Source organism: Neolamprologus brichardi, chromosome 15 (genome assembly GCF_056152115.1).
Source record: "Neolamprologus brichardi isolate AB-2024 chromosome 15, ASM5615211v1, whole genome shotgun sequence".
In the NCBI taxonomy this organism is placed as follows: Eukaryota; Metazoa; Chordata; class Actinopteri; order Cichliformes; family Cichlidae; genus Neolamprologus; species Neolamprologus brichardi.
Window position 1 is genome coordinate 8,973,013 of NC_142118.1, and position 20,905 is coordinate 8,993,917.

At 40.4% G+C, this 20,905-nt stretch overlaps 2 protein-coding genes and 1 long non-coding RNA gene across 6 annotated transcripts; 1 reads left to right on the top strand and 2 right to left on the bottom strand.

The window, feature by feature from the left end:
* Positions 1-1,359: 1,359 nt before the first annotated feature.
* Positions 1,360-3,808, bottom strand: LOC118454681 (uncharacterized). Its single transcript, XR_004843844.2, has 2 exons — positions 3,056-3,808; positions 1,360-1,797 (listed from the first exon to the last, which is right to left on the bottom strand). It is a non-coding gene; the product is annotated as an uncharacterized LOC118454681 (long non-coding RNA).
* A 7,838-nt stretch (positions 3,809-11,646) lies between these two features.
* nme6 (NME/NM23 nucleoside diphosphate kinase 6) lies at positions 11,647-16,371 on the top strand. 2 transcript variants are annotated; one of them, XM_006797148.3, is made up of 6 exons: positions 11,647-11,922; positions 12,144-12,246; positions 12,739-12,841; positions 13,309-13,348; positions 13,990-14,150; positions 15,189-16,371. In XM_006797148.3, exons 2-6 carry the CDS (start codon positions 12,154-12,156, stop codon positions 15,338-15,340), a joined length of 549 nt encoding a protein of 182 aa, XP_006797211.1. In that variant the 5' UTR covers positions 11,647-11,922; positions 12,144-12,153; the 3' UTR covers positions 15,341-16,371. The 2 variants fall into 2 exon arrangements, with proteins under 2 accessions (XP_006797211.1, XP_006797212.1); XM_006797149.3 differs by lacking the exon at positions 11,647-11,922 and adding an exon at positions 11,931-11,974.
* On the bottom strand, positions 15,500-20,800 carry baalcb (BAALC binder of MAP3K1 and KLF4 b). 3 transcript variants are annotated; one of them, XM_087852472.1, is made up of 5 exons: positions 20,583-20,800; positions 19,880-20,055; positions 19,423-19,636; positions 17,986-18,185; positions 15,500-16,319 (listed from the first exon to the last, which is right to left on the bottom strand). In XM_087852472.1, the coding sequence occupies exons 3-5, from the start codon at positions 19,601-19,603 to the stop codon at positions 16,155-16,157; spliced, it is 546 nt and encodes a 181-aa protein (XP_087708598.1). In that variant the 5' UTR covers positions 19,604-19,636; positions 19,880-20,055; positions 20,583-20,800; the 3' UTR covers positions 15,500-16,154. The 3 variants fall into 3 exon arrangements, with proteins under 3 accessions (XP_087708598.1, XP_006797213.1, XP_006797214.1); XM_006797150.2 differs by having other exon boundaries at positions 20,553-20,800; XM_006797151.2 differs by having other exon boundaries at positions 20,530-20,800.
* Positions 20,801-20,905: the final 105 nt, after the last annotated feature.

Sequence of the window (20,905 nt, forward strand, 5' to 3'; positions counted from 1 at the left end):
TCTGGCATTGAAATGTCACATTGCCAGAAGGCTTGATGTGTCTCTTGCACAGTCTCAACAGCAAGGAAGAGATTCCAAGTCGTGGAAGGTCCTTAACCCACCAACAGAACTGGTATATGCTCCTTTGTCTAACAAGGAACAGGATGAAATGAACTACAAATACAACCGGACTGATTAGGAATGTTATTTTGGTGACTTTGCTGTAATGATAAGGGCAAAGGTTCATAATGAAAATCCATCCATCCATCCATCCATCCATTGGGTAGGAGATATGTAAACCCTGGACAGATTGCCTGTCTATTCCTGATTAAAATGCTGACGTTAAATATCAGTTTACTGTCTATATTATGATCCAGTGAATTACAACGTCAGCATCCTGGCTTTTGGTCAGTGATTTCAATAACAGCAGCAGATTTCTGCTGGTTTTGACAAAAGATTTGAAGTGAAAAAGTTGGTAAGGGATGTGCAGCGCTGTTCTTTGTATGCTTATTTGCATCCCCATTACATCCGCATGCTTAGAGGAAGTTTATTTTCATGGAGACAGCTGGAGTGTCATTTTTGTGTGTATATTATCCTCCATCACAAAATGGACTGAAGACAGATTTTATTCTCCCACATTGTAGGAAATTTGGATCAGGTTTCCACCCAGGCTGTATTTATAAAAAAAAATATTTAAACACACATGAAATATGAGTGAAACGAGAACAAAAATACACAGACATAAGCATATGTGCTATTTATAGACCTATACAGTAGAGTGCAAAATAACTGTAAAATTCATGTAAACACTAAAAGAAAAAACATCTGTCATTTTTTACTGATACATCCCTACCTCATCATTTAAAACTGAGCTTGAAGTTGGGATAAAAGAGATTAATTCTAGCTCTAGTCAGGCAGCACAGTGATATTCTAAACCTCAGAGTGGTGTGTAGCTCATACAGCGCAGGGTTATTAGATTGTTGGCTTGCCTCTGCACAGCCTGTTTGTAAATAGTCTGCAGGCATGAGTACACTCCACACCCACACAGAAGGCAACCTAGCTAGAAACAGCATATTACTGTATATATACATCATGCGTGCTATCCATGGTACTGAATTCTCTGGCCCGGACTGTAATATTAGCTTTTCCCATCTATTCTACAGTGTCTATCCCTGCACTGCTACACCTGCGCTCTTTTTCTGTTTAAATAATTTACTAAGTTATACTTTGCTGCCATTTTAGGCCTCATATTTATATCATCTCATACTGGGTCAGAGTCTATTCTGCAGAATAAGGTGGACTCAACTGCTATCGTTGTGTTTTTCCTCGAGTACACAATGGACTGAACGTGAATCAGAAGAACAGGAATTCAACACTGTACATCGTCAGTGATCTTTTATTTGGTTTCTAGTCACATATTACTATGAACAATCAATATAGTGCTCCTAAAGAAGATTCACGTTGCATCTGTGCTGTAAAATCTATTCTATTCACCACCTCCAGATTAAGCAGCGCTGCACCACAACGTCACTGCGCGTTTGACTCCCAGCCGGTGTGTGCTGACTGAATTCACGGCGCAGTAGCTGGTTGAAGGGGACCAAACCTCACAGAAACACCTGACTTGGTTCCGTTTGACCAGCCACAGCAAGGCGTGTTGCTTCAGCTGCGAGTGGCAGAGCAGGAGGGGAGGGGCAGTGAAGAGGAAAGGTTACAGGGGTAAAGGTCACGGAAAAAGAGGGACATGAGAAAGACGAAATACGGTAGGAGATGGACATCATCTGCAGGCAGTAAGGGCTGCTGAGTCCTCTTCGGTCTTACCTGATGGAACACACAGAGAGAGAAAAGGAGAAGTTACAGCACACGAACAAGTGCCTCCGTGTTACCAAGCAAATAGTTCCTATTTAGAGGCTTGAGAACTCTGACAGCCGGTGACATCTCTCCATTTCCTTCCAAATCCAGCCCACGGCAGTGAACTTTCACCCTCAGTGACAGCTCCTGCATCTCTGCCCTTCCCTCCCCTCTTCCCTTTTTGAGAGCTCTGCGGTTGCTATAATGGGTGACAGCTGTGCTCTGTCAATCCTCCTTGACTGTCAGCAGTTGGGGCAGGGCAGGAATTTTTCAAGAAGTCCCTGAGACCCGATCAGCGGCCCTGGGAGTAATGCTAACTGCACACGTGCCTGAGCTGAAGGAGAGGGAACAGGCCTTTCACCTGTTGTCCTGCCATACACACACACACACACACACACACACATGTTCATGAACTCTGACACCCCCCAAATGGTAAATGGTTAATGGCCTGTATTTGTATAGCTCTTTACACAACACACACAAACACACACACACACATATATAAAGTAGACAGACACCCTCACACAATTTTCTGAATGAAGACAAATGAAAGAACAATATGAGAAATGTCGACGTCGATGCTCAGGTCCCCTTGAAACCACACACTTCCTTACATTCCATAAGTGGCGTATTAATATGGGGATATAAGGAAGCATGTGCTCACAAGGGACAACAACTGGATTCGCTGCTCCTCGAGACACAAAGCACCCTTTCATAGCCACGCGTGAAGAGTAGCGGGAAGAACCGGCTTAACAGCGGTTAACTGTGACAGAGTGAGTAAGTGAGTGAAGGAAAAAAGGAGCGTGAGAGGCACAGAATGGTGGCTTCTATCATGTCCATGATGCTAGAAGCAAGGAAGAGGAAATTCCTTTTTAATTTGTATGGGTTAAACCTGACCATTGTTTTATTAGACAAGTAAAAAGTGAATTTTCTGACACTGACAGATGACTGGACTGATCATACTGGCAGATACTTGATGGATAATGCCAGTGTGATGCTGCTGAAATGAGTTTAAATAACTCAGGCGGGTGAGGCAAATACCGACTCCCATCAAACAAAGGTCATCGTCCTTTTTTTATTTCCCAAACATCGTGCCACGCCAAGTCAACGTGATGCCGACAGTTGTGTCAAGTGATCCTTAAGAGCGGAAAAAAATTCAATTCATTTTAATCGCAACCCCTTATTAAAATTGCTTGAGCTGATTTTTTAAAAAATGCGTTTTACTCACCTTCGTCTGGTCTCCTTGCGCCTCCTCTCGTGGTTTTCTCACGGTGAGTAAATAGGGTTAAGATGAAGGCCTCAGTCCACCTCTCCTTCACAAGTGGTGACTTCCTCGATACATCTAAACACTTCTGAACCAAATGGCCACCAGAAAGTCTGTCTCGTCTACTGTAATTAGACTAGGACGACTCCTCTGAGAGGCACCAGATTTCCTGATTCTTTCCTGCATCACACCTCAGCTTCCCCTCACCTGACACAACTGGCTGCCGTGTTGTGCTGTGTCTTCAGTAAAAGTGAGAGAAAGCTGGTTTGATACCAGATTTTTACTCATATTGTGCTGAAGTTAAGCTGAAACCACACAAGCACAGCTACCCCAAGATTTTGTTGCCTGACAGAGACTTTGTCTCTTCCTGCGCTGTGAACTAAAGTTTTAGAAGGAGAAATCACAGGAGTGATTCAAAAACAGACAAAACTCAGACCAACCTTACTCCTCATCCCTGAAGTTGTCCTCTGCCTTTTATCCACCCTTTAAAGCCAAGCTCATGAAACTAACCCTCCGCTTTCTGACAACCACTCCCCGGCTTCACCCTCAGCTCTCCTGTGATCACCCATCCTCCTCTGTATCTGGTCAGTGGATTGTGCCCACAGCAGGCCTTGCAGATCGGCCTTTTCTATGGCTCCAGGAGCGGCCCCCTCCAATGCGGCCTCCCACCTGTTGGTGTCCTTTAGAAGCCCGGGCCTCTCCTGCGCCTCCTGTCCGGCCCAATCAGCGCTTTGACAGAGGGGAGCCAGCCTGTGAAATCACACCTCTCAGCTGTTCACACTGGGCTCGAGACATCCTACACCCCTGCCGTTCCTCTGTTCAGGCCCCCCCACCCCACCCTGCCTCTATTTTACACCGAACGTCAATGGCTCCTTTTTGGATTAAAAAAAAAAAGAAAGGGAAAGAAAAAAGAAAAGAAAAGGGGATACAGGGAGAAACAAGGAAGCAACTGCAAGAGGGGCGTGTTTTACTGGGTCTGGGGGTACAGTCAGAGCAGCAGTTACGGCAGGCCGTGAGTCACAGCCGAAGCCAAGGTTGAGTTTCAGCCCTCTTTGGTTTCTTTGATTCACTTTAGCGTCATCGCATCGTTTACAGGGGAGGAAAAAGTGACGTTTGTGCTTATCAAGTTCACAAAATAACATCTCAGGCCCCTTTATGCGGTGATTTGGGCAACTGAAACAGGTCCCTTTGGGAGACATCACATGATAAGAAGCCTGTCTGCTTCACAGTGCACCAAATGTGGCAAATGCTTTGACAAACTGTAAAGTAAACCTCTGTCCACGAAGCACGGCCAGTAGGATATATAGGTGCTCCTGTGGCATCATAAAAAGAAAGCAATAAATTCTTCAGTGGCCACAAGATGACCATTCTGCCACCGTGACTCTTAGAGCACAAGCACTCGATGTGAAATGAGCCACTTTAGGAGGCAAAAATCCAAAGCCTGGAAGAATATGTCTTTTCTCAGGATACGTGCTGCCGTATAGAATGACAGGTCTGAAGGTGTGACAGCGCTGAAGCATCTACACGCACTGATCACCAGCAGTGTAGAGGCAAACAGGCCCAGGCTCAGGGGGTTCATTTTCCTCTGCAGCAAGCACAAGCTGCTCCACTAAGGTCAACACCTGTGTTCTAAAATCAGCGCTGGGGTTGGGTGTGATAGGAACCCGGGCCTCATTCACAGAAAGCTCAAGCTCAGAGAGAGGGGCTTATATTGAAACCTAACGCTCTCGCTATTTTCGAGGCACTTGCCGTCCACAAATAGCAACCTGGCTGCATCTTTGTGGCTCCCGTTTTTTTTTTTTTTTTTTTTCACCCCACAGGATGTTGTCTAAATTCGACAGTTGTTCAATATTTCCCATGGCGCCGAGCCAGGGTGTATCACAAATGCAACATTTCCACTAATGCCAGCGATGTGCCGCGGCCTTGCTCGTTACATCTGAGCGCTTGGAATATCGGATGACTTTTGTTGCTGAGTGAATTCTTGGTCGCTCGCACCGGACACGATGGTAAAGACACAAATCATAATCCTTGTGTTCCTCTTTTGCGGGAACAGCTGATCACTGTCACATACTGGCCGCACAGGCCGGGGCTTTGCCAGCGAACGCTCTCATCTAATCATCTGTTTCTCCTTCATCATGTGTCATGCATCATTCAGAAGAGCTCACCTTACCCTCTGATTTTTTTTTTCATCTGTCTACACCTTTTCTGTTTGCTTTTTTTTAAATTATTTGACTTCCAGTCATCCAGTCTGGTGATCCTTTACACTTCCAAAACTCACTGTAAACATGGACACTGGATGATAGGATTTTGACTTGCTCACCAATTTTGAGATCAATTAAATCAACATGGGGGAAAGTCAGTGAAGGGGCTTAAGTGCCCGAGCTACATGTTATCTTCAAATCGGGCTAGGGAGGTTATTTTTAACTACCGTTCACATACCGGGGCCCCCGTTTGCTAATCACTTTGTTCCCCTCTGTCATACCCATCTGCCCTGCTGCCAGTGTCCCACTGCTTCTGGGGAGGTCACAACACACTTCACTTGGCAGGAGGAAATAATTTACCTCAGGACAGCAGACAGGAGCTTTGAATGATGAACTCCAGAGCAGTTTCTTCAACAGCGGATAATATGGAATTCTATTGGTATAAATAAAGTGGCAGCTGACACCAGACCAGATCTTGCGCATGCACACGCACACCGAGTGACCCCCACCTCTTTTAGCAGGAAAGCTCCTGTAGGAGGTAGTGGTGGTGGTGGGAGGTGGTGGTGGGGGAGGGGGGTTAATAAATAACTTAATAACTTAACAACAAATAACTTAGATGTAAGACTAAAACTGGGATTTGAGATTGTAAAATTGGCATCATGGCAACAGATAATAGCTTAAAGTGTCTAAAAAATTCACACACATTTTTTAATGTATTCTAAAGGCACACTAAAAAGATTAGGAGCTGGCCTAGTTGAAAAAGCTGCTTAATCCTGACAATGGTAAGACGGTACTGTGCTGCTGACTCATTACGTGGTCTGATATTAATGGCGCTCTCTGTCCTTCCCTGGGCACAGCAGTTGCCAGCATCGAGGTTGACACAGCTGCCAAAGGAAGCCCGGTCCGTGTGGTAAAGCAATGGAGCAGAAAGGTCAAAGGTCAGCAGCATTTATGCTGAAAGAGAGAACAGGTGATGGAGAGGTGAAGGAAACTCGCCCACACGATTCAAGGAGAGGACAGAAGGATTTAAACGGATGCTCTGAGGCTGTGAGATTTAGGAGTGAGGAAATGCAGCAGTCGGTGACGTCAGCGTCTTTATTGTTTGGTGCTTGGTTAGAAAACGGCAAACCGTTTTCTTTTCATTTCACCAACACAGAGAAAAAAAGCTTGTTATTAACGTGGCACCCTAAGTAATTCAATCCAAGTCAGTTTTATTTATATGGCACCAAATCACCACAACAGTTGCCTCGAGGTGCTTGGGACTAGGCTTCAGTCTGTTACTGAAGCCATCCAAAGGTGCCAAAACAGGAAACACATCCCACACTTTTCTCACCAGCCCGACAGCTAGGACATGAAAGGGTTCTGGGTGTTACACTGGAGCCTGTGTCACCCTAGAAGGGCCTACTGCAGCAGTCAGAGGTGACACATGAGGTCTGATTTTGGACGATAGCAGGGGACAAATTAAGTACAATTTTATTAAACCATCATATTCACCGTGCTATTGTACCCAAGCAAGGTAGGATGTTTTGGGAGCTCAATTACATAATGGCAATGACAGGCTGAAATGACTTCACAGGCAAGCATATATAACTGCTACTATTAAAAATCATAGCATCTATTATACAGTGCTTAAAATGTCTATTAGATCACCACCCAATTTAAGGTTTATGCCACAGTTTCAATAATTAATAGTATTAGTAATTACTGAAATGATTTTTTGGAATGTTTCTGTAATGATTAATCCACCAGTATGTGCCAGCTCTTTAATTAAAATGATGTTTTGAGTGCTAAAATGTAACTATTGTTGTTATCCATGAATTTTCAAATTGACTGTTTGACAAAAATTTTTTGGTTTTAGATTAAGATGCCAAATTATATTTATTTATTTTCATTTCTGAACAGAAAAATCAGTTTTAGGGGTTTCTGAAAACCTGATTTCAGGTTTTAATTCTGCCTAATAAATAAAAATATGATTTTTGTTTAAAATAAGTTTTTTAAACACTGTCCTACAGAGTAAGTCTTTTAAATAATAACTGGGTCACTTTGTGAATGTTTCTTGTCATAGAAACCAATACCTGAAGGCGATGTGACACCATACACCCTCCTGTGTATCGATATACAGTATGTGTGCATATAAATAGTGTAGCAAACTGTAGATCCATATTAAGATACCGATTACTGTGATTAAAAGGGGCAGTTTCATCTTCACTGTAGTAAATCAGATGGAATTTTTACTAAATGCTTCACTGTAGAGGATAATAAAGGGTAATTATAAGGGAAGATATTAAACTGTTTTTTTTTGTTCAGGCTCATTATTTCCTCGTAAAATTTCTTAAACTGAACCACTCAGTTTGGATAAGGTTTAACAACTATGTTTAAAGGCGATTTTATAATAAAGGATTTTTTCTCATCTGAAGACAAACCTGACTTGTTTTCATTTTTTTAAATGTTCAACTTCCAAAGAGTTCAGTGGAATTGATTCTTTTCAGGGAATAACGATTGGCATATTGCACATTCCTTTCCTGGAGCCTTCTTGTGCATGTACAGCTGTCAATGCCTTCCTGTAACACAAGCAAACTTGAAGTATTTTATATTGTAAGTACCAATCAAACAAAGAAAATGTTATTTATGAGGCAACATGTGTGAGCTACTACAAAGACAGCACACATATAACTATGTTGTGCATGTAATAAATATTTAGTTAATTTTAATATTTATTTAAAACAACATGCGCATTATTGTTGATAAAACAACCAAGTCTTTCACAGGAACAGAAATCATCAAGTGCATGAATTAAAACCATTAAAAAAGGGACTTGATATAAAAATGATACAGCCTAAAAATTAAAAGAATAACAGGATAATAATTAAAACCAGCAAGAGGGCAGTAAAAATATAACACATTTAGTTTAAAACCAATAAAATAAGCATACATTCAATAAATCAATCAATAACTGACACTCTTTTTAAACAGTGTAACTACGTAAAGATGTTGTGCACATTTCCATCACAGTTGGTCATGACAAAAGCTCAGTTTTTCCTCACATTAAGCATTCCTTTTCCACGTGATACTTTGCGGTGGCTCCTGGCAAAAGAATGAGCAGCCTATGGACACCCAAGCACCCGTGGGGGTCGTGAGTAAGTCAGTTGTCAGTTGACTCCCAACAAAAGGGAACGACAACTGCAGGAGAGCCAGAAGCAAGGGAAGGAAGAGAAGCAAGAGAAGCAACAGCAGCAGTGGCACGGAGATGAAACAGAGATGAGTTTTATGGTGGTCAAAGGGTGCAGGATCGGCTGAATCAGCCGACCAGCTGAGAACACTTGAAGTGAGAGTCAGCAGTGAGCATCGATGATGTCTGTTCTGTCCAAGTGTTACGCTCTACCATCTGAAAACTGCTTTTCAGGCAGTTTGGTGTACTTCTCAGTGACTGCTCCTCAATATATCATCTGCAGAGATGCTGAGTGGACACAGGCAGAATTGGAAGGTGCCCTTTGTGAAAATAAAATCATTTAACATTAACATTTAACAAGTTATTTCATATTAAGGCAATAACAATTTCAAGATTAAAACAAACACTATTTTTTAACACTTCTGAGCAGTTTATGTATATAAATTATCACAACAAATTATTTTTATCATTCCAAATTGCAATTATGATAGTGTGGCTTAAAAAGAAATACAAGAATGACTGATGTTTTAAAAAAAAGTTTAACATTAAAAAACTATTTTTCCTGGAAAAGACACTGGTGTTAATTGGTGTAAATTTAATGCTGCTTATATTACACGGATAGTATCAAACTCGCAGTATCTCCATAACCAGACAGTTCAGCCATATAAACTCATTTGGGGGATGTAAGGTCCTAAAAGTATTTCAGGTTATCCTGTTGACTGCTGGAACAAGATAATAAAATTCTTGCTGGTTAAATGTGCACTCATTAGTACAAGATCAAAGGGCGACTAGGGTACTTTTGCATGTAAAACTGAGCTACCCTTACATGTATTGACTTCTTCCACTTATAATACTTGCTGATATGGTGCTGATTGCCAATGTGATTATAAAATTTTGCTGATTAAAAATGTACAGGATATCTGTGTAAGCATGGCTGAACAGCTACATTTGATCCTGTCATGTTAATTTTTGATTTGATATCATGATGCCTTAGACCAGGGATGCCACACTCATTTTACATTGAGGGTTACTTTGATATTATGTGGTCCAGAGGAGTGAAACTGCACCTTCTGTCAGTGTGAAGACATTTAGCGACATATTTAATCCCAGATATATCTTGATATGAGATAAAGTGTAATTTCAACAGCACATCTCAGTTTTTATACATGATCAATTTTCTTGTAGCTCACTGCTCAGACTGTTCTATATTTATAAAACATAAAGTTTTTTGTTGATTGATGAAATTTATATAGTCCACAATGAAAAACATAAATTCGTCTGTCATTTTATTGTTTATCTTTTACATATCTACTTAAGTGTAGTATGAAAGCTTCCAGGGGAGAACTTTATCAGCAGGAAAAGCTGTAAAACCTATTAAGATATAGTTAAAAGTACAAAAGTTATATTTTCCCAAGTCATCCACTGGGCCCAACTGGAATCTTCACTGAGCAGATTTTGACCCTCACACCTTATGTTTGACACCCCACCTTAGACAAAATCATAAGTGTAAAAAATACAAAATAACCTGTATTTTGTGTCACTCAGCAATAATATTTTATTTGCAATTTATTTACAGCAAAGCAAGTGATCATAAAACAGCACAACACCCTCACACAACTTTCATATCCAAGTTTCCTTGCTCTCACATCTTCCTGACGATTGAGTTGAATGCCTTTATTGTCAGTGGAAGATGTGTATGGATATGTATGGGTTGTAAAGCCACTAAAAACACAAAAACTACAGGTTACATAGAATTTAGGTCTTCAGTCTGTACTCTTAAAATATATCTAATTTAACTCTGCACCTCTTCTTATCCTCTTCAGCCCTCTCATGGGAGGTAACAGCTGTCCTGTCACCCCAAGTCACATGACATGGGCAGGTGGGAGAAACCTATGTGGGACATCTAACTACCCTCCTCCCCCCATTCTGTCTCTCTGAATGTCAGACACACACACACACACACACACACACACACACACACACACACACACACACACACACACACACACACACACACAATCTCTACTCTTCAAGGGTGTGGCCATTTTGCATTGCTGGAATGTGCACTGTGTTTGTAATTCATACTGTATGTCTGATCTGCCCCAGTGTTGAAATACCAGAGACAAAAATCTGTCTTGTTCCAGTCCCTGCTTGTAGCTGGTGTGCTGCTGAACTCGACGTCTCGGTTTTATGTTCAAACATTCTCGCTCACTTTGATGTGCAGGGAAATTTCTCTATATCGATCGTTTATATCACATATTTGGAACTGCTGGTCCTTTGCTTTACAAGACAACCCAGGTGCAATATTTATTTAGTGTATATGTACAAAGAATTTCCTTCCAATAATCTAGGAAACATACTGCTATAAATTAAACATTAATAACGAGAAGGGCACACTCACTGGACACTTGATCTGGTATATTTTGTTAGTATTGGTTTGCACCCACTCCCCTACTCCTCACCTTCAGAACTGTCTAAATTTTCCAGGACACAGATTAAACAAAGTGCTGAAAACATTCCTCAAAAATTTGTGGTCCATATTGACATGACAGCATCAAACAGTTGCTCTAGATTTGTCTGCTCCACATCCATGATGCAAATCTCCAATTACCCCACATCTTAGTGGATTGAGATCTGGTGACTGCGTCGTTTGAGTCGTTTGAGTACTGTGAACTCACTGTTGAGATAATTTGATCTTTGTGACATGGAGTGTTATCTGTACATTAACAATACTCAGGCATGCTGTGACTTTTTTGCAATGCTTAGTTGGTACTAAAGTTTTCCAAGAAAATATCTCCCACATCATTATACTGTTTACACTGAACAGTTTATATAAAGAATTATGGATCCATGCTTTTGTGTAATTTACATGAAATTCTGACACTGCTTTCTGACCAGATGACATTTTTCCATTTTCCTAGCGTTCCCATACGGGAACAATAGGAAAGTATTTGTCTCATTCCAGTGCCAAATGCAATAATAAGTGCAGTATTTATATATGGAATTTCAGTAGGCCTATACCAGTACTTACCTGTAGTTACGTTCCTATTCTACATACACATTTTGTGGAAACCAAGAAAAATAATTCCAAAAAGCTTCTATTAGAACTAAAGTTTATAAGACATGAAATCTATGTTTTTACTTCTTCTTCTCGCGGGGGAACAAACTCTGCTGGCACTGTTTCTGGGGACCCTTTTTACGAACGGACAGACCAAACAACGACACGTTCAGCTAATTTTCACATTTTTAGCGTTGTTTTTGGTGTAATTGGACAAGCAAGGATGCAGACTATAGTCACACGCTACAGTTGTAGATAACCGCCAACTCCACAAAATTACGCATTTTTACTTGCAACAGTATTTGCACAGCGTTTTTATTTAACAGTATGTCGGCGACCGTTGCTCTGCTCCCCGTTACAAACTGATTGTTTTTTCTTTTTTTGGACAGAAGTCACAACAGAGGTTAGTATCACGAACTCAGCACTGACGTGTTGGAAACTGTCACGCAGAAAATGTTCGTATTTTTATTAAATTTATATTAATGGTAAATTAACGATAAAAAAAATCGAAAAAGAAGTCGCATCTTCGTTGCCTGTGGTGTTTGTTTTGTATTAATTTAACTAAAAATTTAAGTACTTTTAGGCGAGTTGGATCTTATCATTGAGGGCGTATTTTCTGTTCAGTCTTTAGCTAATGCTGCTGACAAGTGCTCGCCTGTCCAAAGTGCTGCAGCTCACCCTGGCGGTCATCAAACCAGATGCTGTGGCTCATCCTTTGATGCTAGAGGTGAGCTGCCCTCATGTTTAAGTTACAGAATTTACGACCTAAGATTACAGAGTTGAAGTGGTAGTTTGAAAGCTACAGACTACCACAGATTCAACAAGGTACTGCAAACATTCTTCTGAGCCTCTGTTTAATTGCTTTTTTTAAACCCACTGTCAAATAAAACAGCAATTAATTAATTGATGTTATCTGTTCTGATATCAATTTAATCAAGTGGTAAAGAAGCATTTGCTCACCTCACAGACCTGGAGGCTTCAAAATCATAGCAGCTGTGTCTATCATAAAATATTCCATCAGTGATAGGTTTAATTTCACTTGTTAATGTGCATTACTTTATTGTTATCTCAAGTTAAAGCACAAGAGGATGGCCTTTTGAATCAGAGCTGTCAATTTTTACCTTTTTCTCTGCAAAAAAATCTACACACAGTAGGAAAAAGCATCTAAAGTTGATTCCAGTCATGTTTTGATGCAAACATCGTGATTCCTGTCTTTCAGGCTCTTCACCAGAGAATTCTAGACAACAACTTTGGGATTGTTAGATGCAAAGATCTGGTCTGGAGACGACAGGACTCTGAGAGGTTTTATGCTGAACATTCAGGTTTGGAAACAATTCATTTGTGTTTAAGCTTTACTTAAATGAGAGAAGTACTGCTGTAGTATATAATGTAACCAAATAAATGTTTGGTTGAACTTGAAATGTGCAATTCACTTGTATTTTTATTTTTATTCCTATTTATTCTATTTATCCCCTTTGTATATTTTATCTATATATGTCTCTGTATTTATATATGTGTATATATATATATATATATATAATATTCTGTAATTCTGTAACTTCTGTCGGTGCTGTGCTTTTTTGGAAACCAAATTTCCCAGAGGAACCCACCCGAGGGATTAATAAAGTTTTATCTAATCTAATCTAATCTAAAATGAGTCAGCAGCCCATTTTAGCAGGGTGCACTGTATGTATGATAGTTAAAAGAAATAAATGTCTTGTCAAATAAAGGATAGCTGTTTTCTCCTTTCTGTCATCGAAGGTCTTTATTTGTGTTTTACAAATCTCAGGGAGATTCTTCTATCAAAGACTTGTTGAATTCATGTCAAGGTAAGCCTCCATGCTTATATCATGGACACATTTCGTTGACTCCATGTAATTGAGTTACAATTTTATGTGTTTGGATGATTGTTGTTGGGTGTTGTATTTTAAATGGAATAATGGATCGAGAGCCATCAGCACCTCTGCTGATAGCACTCCAATTTCATGCTCAGTAAGGCACCAGTAAACGTTTTTCCCAAAACAGGACAACAGGAGATTCAGTTATCCGTGTTTAGAACACAATTCCCTGGTGCAGTAGCCTAAATATCGCTATGCAGACCACTCACAATAGGTCCTCCCGCTGCGAGCCTCCATTGGATTGGTAAAAGTGTTTGTAATTACTTTGTCTTTTTTTGTCTGCTCACAGCAGTGAAGCAGTAGTTGCTACAGCAACCCTTCTCTGACTGCTGCTATTGATATCGCAAACATAGGAAGCATCTTCAAGTGTGTCAGCCAGTCAAGCTTGATGCCGCACCAGCTGGCATTGTTTAGCTAAAACGGATTTATTTATGGCTGAACTGTCTTCCCAGAAGGTCCTGGGGGTGAATAGATTAGATTTGTATGAAGAGTGTTTTTTTTGGTCTGCTATCTAGAAAACATCAGCAGTGTTCAAAGTCAGATTCATGACTGCTGTTGAAATTTGTCCTCAGTGGGCCAATGCGAGCGTACATTTTAGCCAGGGAGGATGCCATAAGCCACTGGAGAGAAATGATGGGGCCGACCAAAGTGTTCAGAGCCAGATTCAACTCGCCTGCTTCCATCAGGGGCCAGTTTGGACTCACAGACACAAGGAACACAACTCATGGCTCAGGTAAAAAAGCTCCCAAGCTTCATAATGCTAAAAAAATGATAACAAAATTATATGTGTAATGTTAATAATCTATTATTGTGAATATATTATCTTAAACATATGCAAGAGGTCATAGTGGGGCGATCGTGGCTCAAAGAGTTGGCAGTTCGTCAGTCTCGGTCGTTGTGTCCTTGGGCAAGACACTTCACCTACCGCCTACTGGTGATGGCCAGAGGTGCTGATGGCACGATATAGCAACCTCGCTTCTGTCAGTCTGCCCCAGGGCAGCTGTGGCTACAACTGTAGCTGCCTCCACCAGTGTGTGAATGTGAGAGTGAATGAATAGTGTACAGCGCTTTGAGGGCTATATAAATGCAATCCATTATTATTATTATTATTATTATAACTCCTGCGGTTACCAGGTTTACACATGACTCAATTTCACATCTTTTAAAGCCCATCAGTTTCTATAATGGTGTTTGGTGTCATTGGGCAGAAAACAGAATAGTCATAGTCTGTGCAAAACACTCCTCTTTTCTTTTTGTTTCACTAGAAAATTGGGAAATGGGTACAATGATTTATTGAAACGTGCAAACATGAATGAAAATAAAAGGCAAAAACAGCTTTCTGTAGTTTCAGGAATAGTTCTCCAGGCTTTTTGAAGGACATGAAAAAACAAACGAAACATTCTTCAGAAGATGGTTGGGTACAAGGACTGGACTGAAAATGAGGGAAAAGCAGAAATCATGGAGAGCTATTTCTATTATAAGATTTATTATAAGTCTGGCTTATTTGGGGAAAAAACTATAAAGAGTTGAAGGCTCAAGACTTTTGCACAGCATTGTACATTTTATATTTTGAACATGTAACAAGTAGAAATATGTAAGAAATGTTTAAGATTTGCGTTTATTTCCATAGCACATCTTGGAATCCATCTTAATATTTTATAGTAACGCGTCTGTCTGGTTGCACATAAATGACATTTTTAGACCAATTAAAAAGAAGCCTGTAATTACTATGCTAATTTTTGATTTTCCGTTCTGTTATTGTTTTCTGTAGATTCTCTTGAGTCGGCTCAAAGAGAGATTACTTTCTTCTTCCCAGACTTCTGTGCAGACGAGTGGATGAAAAAGGAGGAGCCATTGTTTAGATCAGGGCAGATCCGTTATGACCATCAAAACCAGATTCACACACTTTCATTGTCAAGCTGACACCAGATCAGCTCAATGCTGTCAACATCATCAGTATAAAGACTAATACTATTACTGTTTATCTATTGCTCACATATATACAGAGGTACCTCAGCTGAAGGCCACATGATTACCTGATTGTCTTTGAGCATTGCAAATGAGTTCATTTTAAAAGGACAGTACATTTCGGTGTTTAATTTATTATCATTAGAAAACACAAATAACGACAGAATTTTAAAAAGTAACCTCAATATCTTACAAAACACGATGCTGTTTTCTTTTTTATTATCACAAACCTCCGTCCAGGCTTCACTGTAAATAGTGCAATCATCACAGTCAGTTTCCTGAGCCTTTTGCTTTGTAGGACAGCAGCGACTACAAATGGTGCATCAATGCCAAGTAACAAAACTATGAAACATTTATATCATATTAAATAATATTGCAGTAATAGTTTTACACCTATGTTAATGTTCAACCACATCTTAAAATGTGAAAATACTCTGGATTAAACTATTTTCGAGTTCAGTGCTAAGCAATGATTTCTTTACACTGATGTGGAAACAAGCTGTCAGCTGTAATATACTACAATTGCTTTTAATATGACATTCGCTGTAACATACCACGTTTCGTTTTGCCTGTTACTCCATGCTTGTTTGATCAAATGTCTCTTGTAAAAGTCTCCAACATGTCAGTAAAACATACATTGTACATTATTAAATGCACTAGAAATCTGATTTTTGTGCTTTCGACACCTGTCAGACCACAAAACCTGTTCGATTTCTTTCGCAGTCATAATTGTTGTCATTTTTTGGCTTCTTCCAATGTCCCCCTGCACTCAGGTGTTTTGTGTCGCCACCTGTTTGATAGCTTCCACTGGTTTCATGACCTCATATGTCGTGAGGGACTTCTTCACCTTCCCATTCTTGTCCACCTGGTGGATGCTCTGGGTCACTGTAATGGTCACCTGCTTGGTCGACATCCGATTGTCCTGCCATTTTGTCTGTTAATGGAGAATAAATGGACAATAAAAAAATAATAAAAAAACACTGAAATACTGACAATGTGGTAAATATTCTTCCTGGGGTCCTACACACTCAAGCCAACATCAACAACATGTCAGTGTAAAACAAGCCAATTCTGCTTATACAGACAGCACTGAATTTCGCAGAACATAAAACTAGTTTATAAAAGGACACCAAAAGAAGCGATAGTCAACATCTGCATTACTTCATTGCATCCAAGTGACTTCTTCAATCTCAGCTGACTGCAGGTTACCCCAACCTTATAAACAGTGCATTTGCACAGTAACTGAAAACAGCCCACTAAATGAACAATAGGTTGACAGGTCAGTTCCTTAATCATTAATATGCAAATTGTCATGACCATTGATAAACAACCATTGATCAATGGCCATAAGTACCATTCACAGAGAGTTGGGGAATGGCTACCATCACAGCACTGTAAGATGGTGAAAGATGTACCCTTTGGCCCCCTCCTCGATTCATAGATGGTCTTTCCCTTTTCACGTAATGTCTCTGTCTTCATGTCTTAACAAATATTTAAATTCATCTTTACTACTCTGTTGCATAATATAAACGGAAAAGGAGTTCTATCCTATCATAGTTCTGTAAATTGTTTTCCGTGTGCACTTTTTAAAATTTCTTTTGATGAAGCACTCAACCAGATTACACTTCAATGATCAAACCGCGACAGAACAAATTGATTTAAAACATGTTTTATAGCCTCTGGTGTCATTAATGTTTAAACCACACCACTGACAGACCTCTACCTATATTACTTATTAAATTATAATATCAGTATGTTTTGACCATGTTAATTAACAATCCACTGTTCTACCTAATCAGTTTCTCTCCTGGTCTGCAACTGTTCCATGAGAATATTATTATTACCTAAGCTTAAGTATTGGCTTTGTTTTGGGTTGATACCTGCATTACCATACACTTTGGTTTGCTAACATTAAACATCAGTTTATTATCTTTCATCCAATTTTCTACTGCCTTCAAATATCTAACATATCAATTGAAAGAAAGAAAGAAAGTGTACTTTATTGATCCCCGTGGGGAAATTCCTCTCTGCATTTAACCCATTCACTCAGTGAAGCAGTGGGCAGCCATTGGGCGCCCGGGGAGCAGTGTGCAGGGACGGTACCTTGCTCAGGGGTACCTCAGGGTAGCTGTTCAGGGGAATCAAACCCCCGACCTTCCGATCATGGGGCCACCACTCTACCTACTGAGCTATCCCTGAGATATTAAAAATTAAAAAAAAGAATTGTTAATAAAATCCAAAACTAACAGTGGTCCCAAACAGGTACCTTGAGGCACTGCACACATCACATTTCTTGTCTTTGACATACTATTAAAATAAATGGTCTGCCTGTGATTTTTCAGATAGCTTTCTAACAAATTTCAATGACGTGCTTGAAAAAACACAATTTACCAGCTTATTTAATACCTAGACAGTGATCAATAAAACCAAAGGCAAAATCTTAGAAGTGATTGTATGAATGTGTTTAGCTCCAAATGTGAAACGAAATGTTTTATGTGCCACACCTTAGATGTAGGTCAGTATTGCAGGGGAAAAAAGGTGCTGTGATGCTGTGAGCTGTCTTGAGCACATTTAAACACATTACAGAAGGAAAGGCTTACGATCTCTTCAGTGTGCAGAACACTTCTGCGCTGCACTGTGGTTCCAGAAGAAGGCATCGTCGTGTCCTGCCGCGGAGAGCCCAGTGCTGTTGGTGTGCTGCTGGGCTTCACATCGTTCAGGCTGGCTTCAGACATGGCCGAGCAGACCTTTAGGTAGGCCTGAGCCGGTGGCGGGAGGCCGTCTTCAAAGAAATCTGGAACTGTAAAGATGTAGAGGTTCAGCTATTTCTGCTTATGTGTTTGTAGCTTTTATATATTTCTATGAATTTTCTTTTTTTTTCTCTTGAAGTTAATCAATTTCAGCTTGATAAGATAACCACTATGCCACAATTAGCTTCTGTTAGAAGTCATTGGTAAATGAAACGGTAGCGATTACATATTGACAACTTAGTTGTCTTACACTGAACCAACTTGATGGTACTGTAGAGGCGTGAGCTGTGATCAGTTATTCGCAGGTAGTCGATGTTTGCATTTTACAGATGTGTGTACACCTCATCTCCTCGTTAATGTGTGATCATGTGTCTAATGATGACAGATGACATATGGTGCAGGTTGGACAAAACCAAAACACGAAATGAGGACATTTTAATGAATATTTTCTATAGACATACTGAACCACAACTTATTATGATTATTATCATAAAAATCTGTTTGGTTCCCAGCTGCTGATTAATTTAGCCAATTTTGGGTCTGTTTTATCTCTCCACATTGAAGCTCGAGTCAATTTGCCTTCACAATTACATCAAGGCTCCTCTCCCTGCATTCACTCATGCCTGTATCTGTTGCCATGAGAGCTGAGCCCTGTTTGAGCACAGTGGCTTTTAAAGCAGCCTATCATCCCCATTTACTGACTCATCTGCCCTTGGCTTCAAAGAAAAGAAGAGGATCCATCTAAGAGATTTATCCGTTTCTGATGTCCTGACCTGTTTGTAGAGACACATACAACTAACTGCACACTAGAAGAACAAAGGTCTCTAAAGTGGATACTTCCTCTGTCACTCATGTTTCTGTTTTCTTTCTTCTACATAATGGATTCTTGTTGAAATCAGGCATGCCATCAGCACAGCCCTTGACATGAAGAGATGGTCCACTCCGCTTTGATAGAAAGAGTGTAAAGAATGGGCAAATCATTGCTAGTATGTTCAAATTATTTACAGCAATGTGATTTTAAAGGATGTACCTTGCTCATTTAAAACGGCAGTAGAACAATAACATTAGAATCTACGGATTGATGCAAAACCAAACAGATTTAAAATCATCTGTTACAGATATATTAAATTCTGATGGGGGAGCCTCCCACCCCCCTTTATATTTCTTCATACAGTAATCAAGGATATTTCTTTTCAGCAGGTTAAATTAATGCCTGCTCCGGTTAAGAGATTAATTCAGTATTCATTCACCCATCAGCTCAGCCATACAGTAATTCATTCTTCTTACCAGGGCTGATTGTTTTCTCAGAAGTAAAGCCAGCCTCTGAGTTCTCAGAGGGGATGCTCTGGATGGATGACAAGGGGATATCTGTGTCTGTGCTCGTCAGCCATGTCGACTCCGTCTCTTTTGTCCAGCTCTCCAGGTAGCGAGGCTCCAAAGCGTCAGTTCTGCTGCCCCCACAGCCCATGGCTCTTCACTTCCCAGCTCAAAAAGATTCACACTGGAAGTGATTTGAATCACAGGAAACTGTGATGTTAAGTGTGTGTCTACTGATCCAGTTCTTTACACGACATGCACTGCAAAACAATCGAAATGACTTAAAAATGATGAGATAATTACTCAGTGTGCCTGCTGTGCACTGTGAGTGAACAACCAGACCTCTGCAACACAGGAGTCATCCAAATACACTTATTTATGCACTTTATTGTCTCATATGAGAGATATGACACAAACACATACTTACAGCACAGCACACAGCTGTGGGAGAAGCTGAGGGCCCTCATACAGTTAGTATGCATCAGCTTCTGTCCTTCAGAGAGCAGATTATGTGGTCCCACCCTGTGTTAACTCAGCTATGTTTAGGTTTGTTTAAGCAGCATCTTCTGATTATTAAGTAGATCAGGGAGACCGTGTTCAAATCTACAGGAGAGAGATGAGAGAAGTTATTGAAATGTGGGTTTTTCTATCTGTCTAGGTATTGCAAAATCAAGTCTTCCTCAAATTGCATGTAAATAAAATCTTGGTTGCCCTGATTGTCAGACACTGAATTAGTCGTTCGCAGTCAGGCCTTCGGGCTCTTTATACCGTCCTGTTTAACTTATTTAGCCCCCCCCCCCCCCTTCAGATCATGTAGGAGGAGAGCGCTGCTGTAAAGCCATAAAGTCGCATATAGGCTGTTATATAAGCAAAGAAAAACACATAAATCGTAGTATATGGATCTGTCAGCTGGCGATACATTGGCAGCTTTCGCGTCACTGTCATCTTCACAGGCCATAGGAAAAAATATCAGCACTGCCGTGAAATACATAAACAGAAAGACGTAGAGATGTAAATATGTATGACGGAAACGCGAATGGCGCTGTAATGCAGATGAATCAAACACCGGACACTAACACAGATGATCTCTGAAGGCTTACGGATGCTGGAAAGTCGGGTTTTTGTCTTGCCTCGGTGCTTTTCCAGTGTGTCGTCTGCCAGTCAAACCAGTAACACACTGTTAATAATAATAATAATAATACTAGCGACACGAGCACAGCCGGTAACACGCTGCGCGTCCGCACGCTGCTGCACCACCAGCCTCCTCATTCATCCTCCTGTAAACACACTGAACGGCGGATCTGTGGCGGAGCGGTGTACGTTAAAGCGTCCATCCTCTTGTCCTGAGGATGAGGGGGTGTACTTGAATTCAAGCAGGAAAAAAAAAAAAAAATCAAAGTATTACCTCAGCTGTTGCCAGGTAAACTTCAAAATAAAATAACGGTCCTCTGCA

Excerpts from the sequence above, each read along its gene's own strand:
- nme6 (XM_006797148.3), top strand. The coding sequence starts at position 12,154 with ATGCTGCTGACAAGTGCTCGCCTGTCCAAAGTGCTGCAGCTCACCCTG. Across the intron at positions 12,842-13,308 it reads GTTTTATGCTGAACATTCAG|GGAGATTCTTCTATCAAAGA; the intron begins GTTTGGAAACAA and ends TACAAATCTCAG. Across the intron at positions 13,349-13,989 it reads CTTGTTGAATTCATGTCAAG|TGGGCCAATGCGAGCGTACA; the intron begins GTAAGCCTCCAT and ends ATTTGTCCTCAG.
- baalcb (XM_087852472.1), bottom strand. The coding sequence starts at position 19,603 with ATGGGCTGTGGGGGCAGCAGAACTGACGCTTTGGAGCCTCGCTACCTG. Across the intron at positions 18,186-19,422 it reads TGAGAAAACAATCAGCCCTG|TTCCAGATTTCTTTGAAGAC; the intron begins GTAAGAAGAATG and ends ACATCTTTACAG. Across the intron at positions 16,320-17,985 it reads TTCTGCACACTGAAGAGATC|ACAAAATGGCAGGACAATCG; the intron begins GTAAGCCTTTCC and ends CTCCATTAACAG.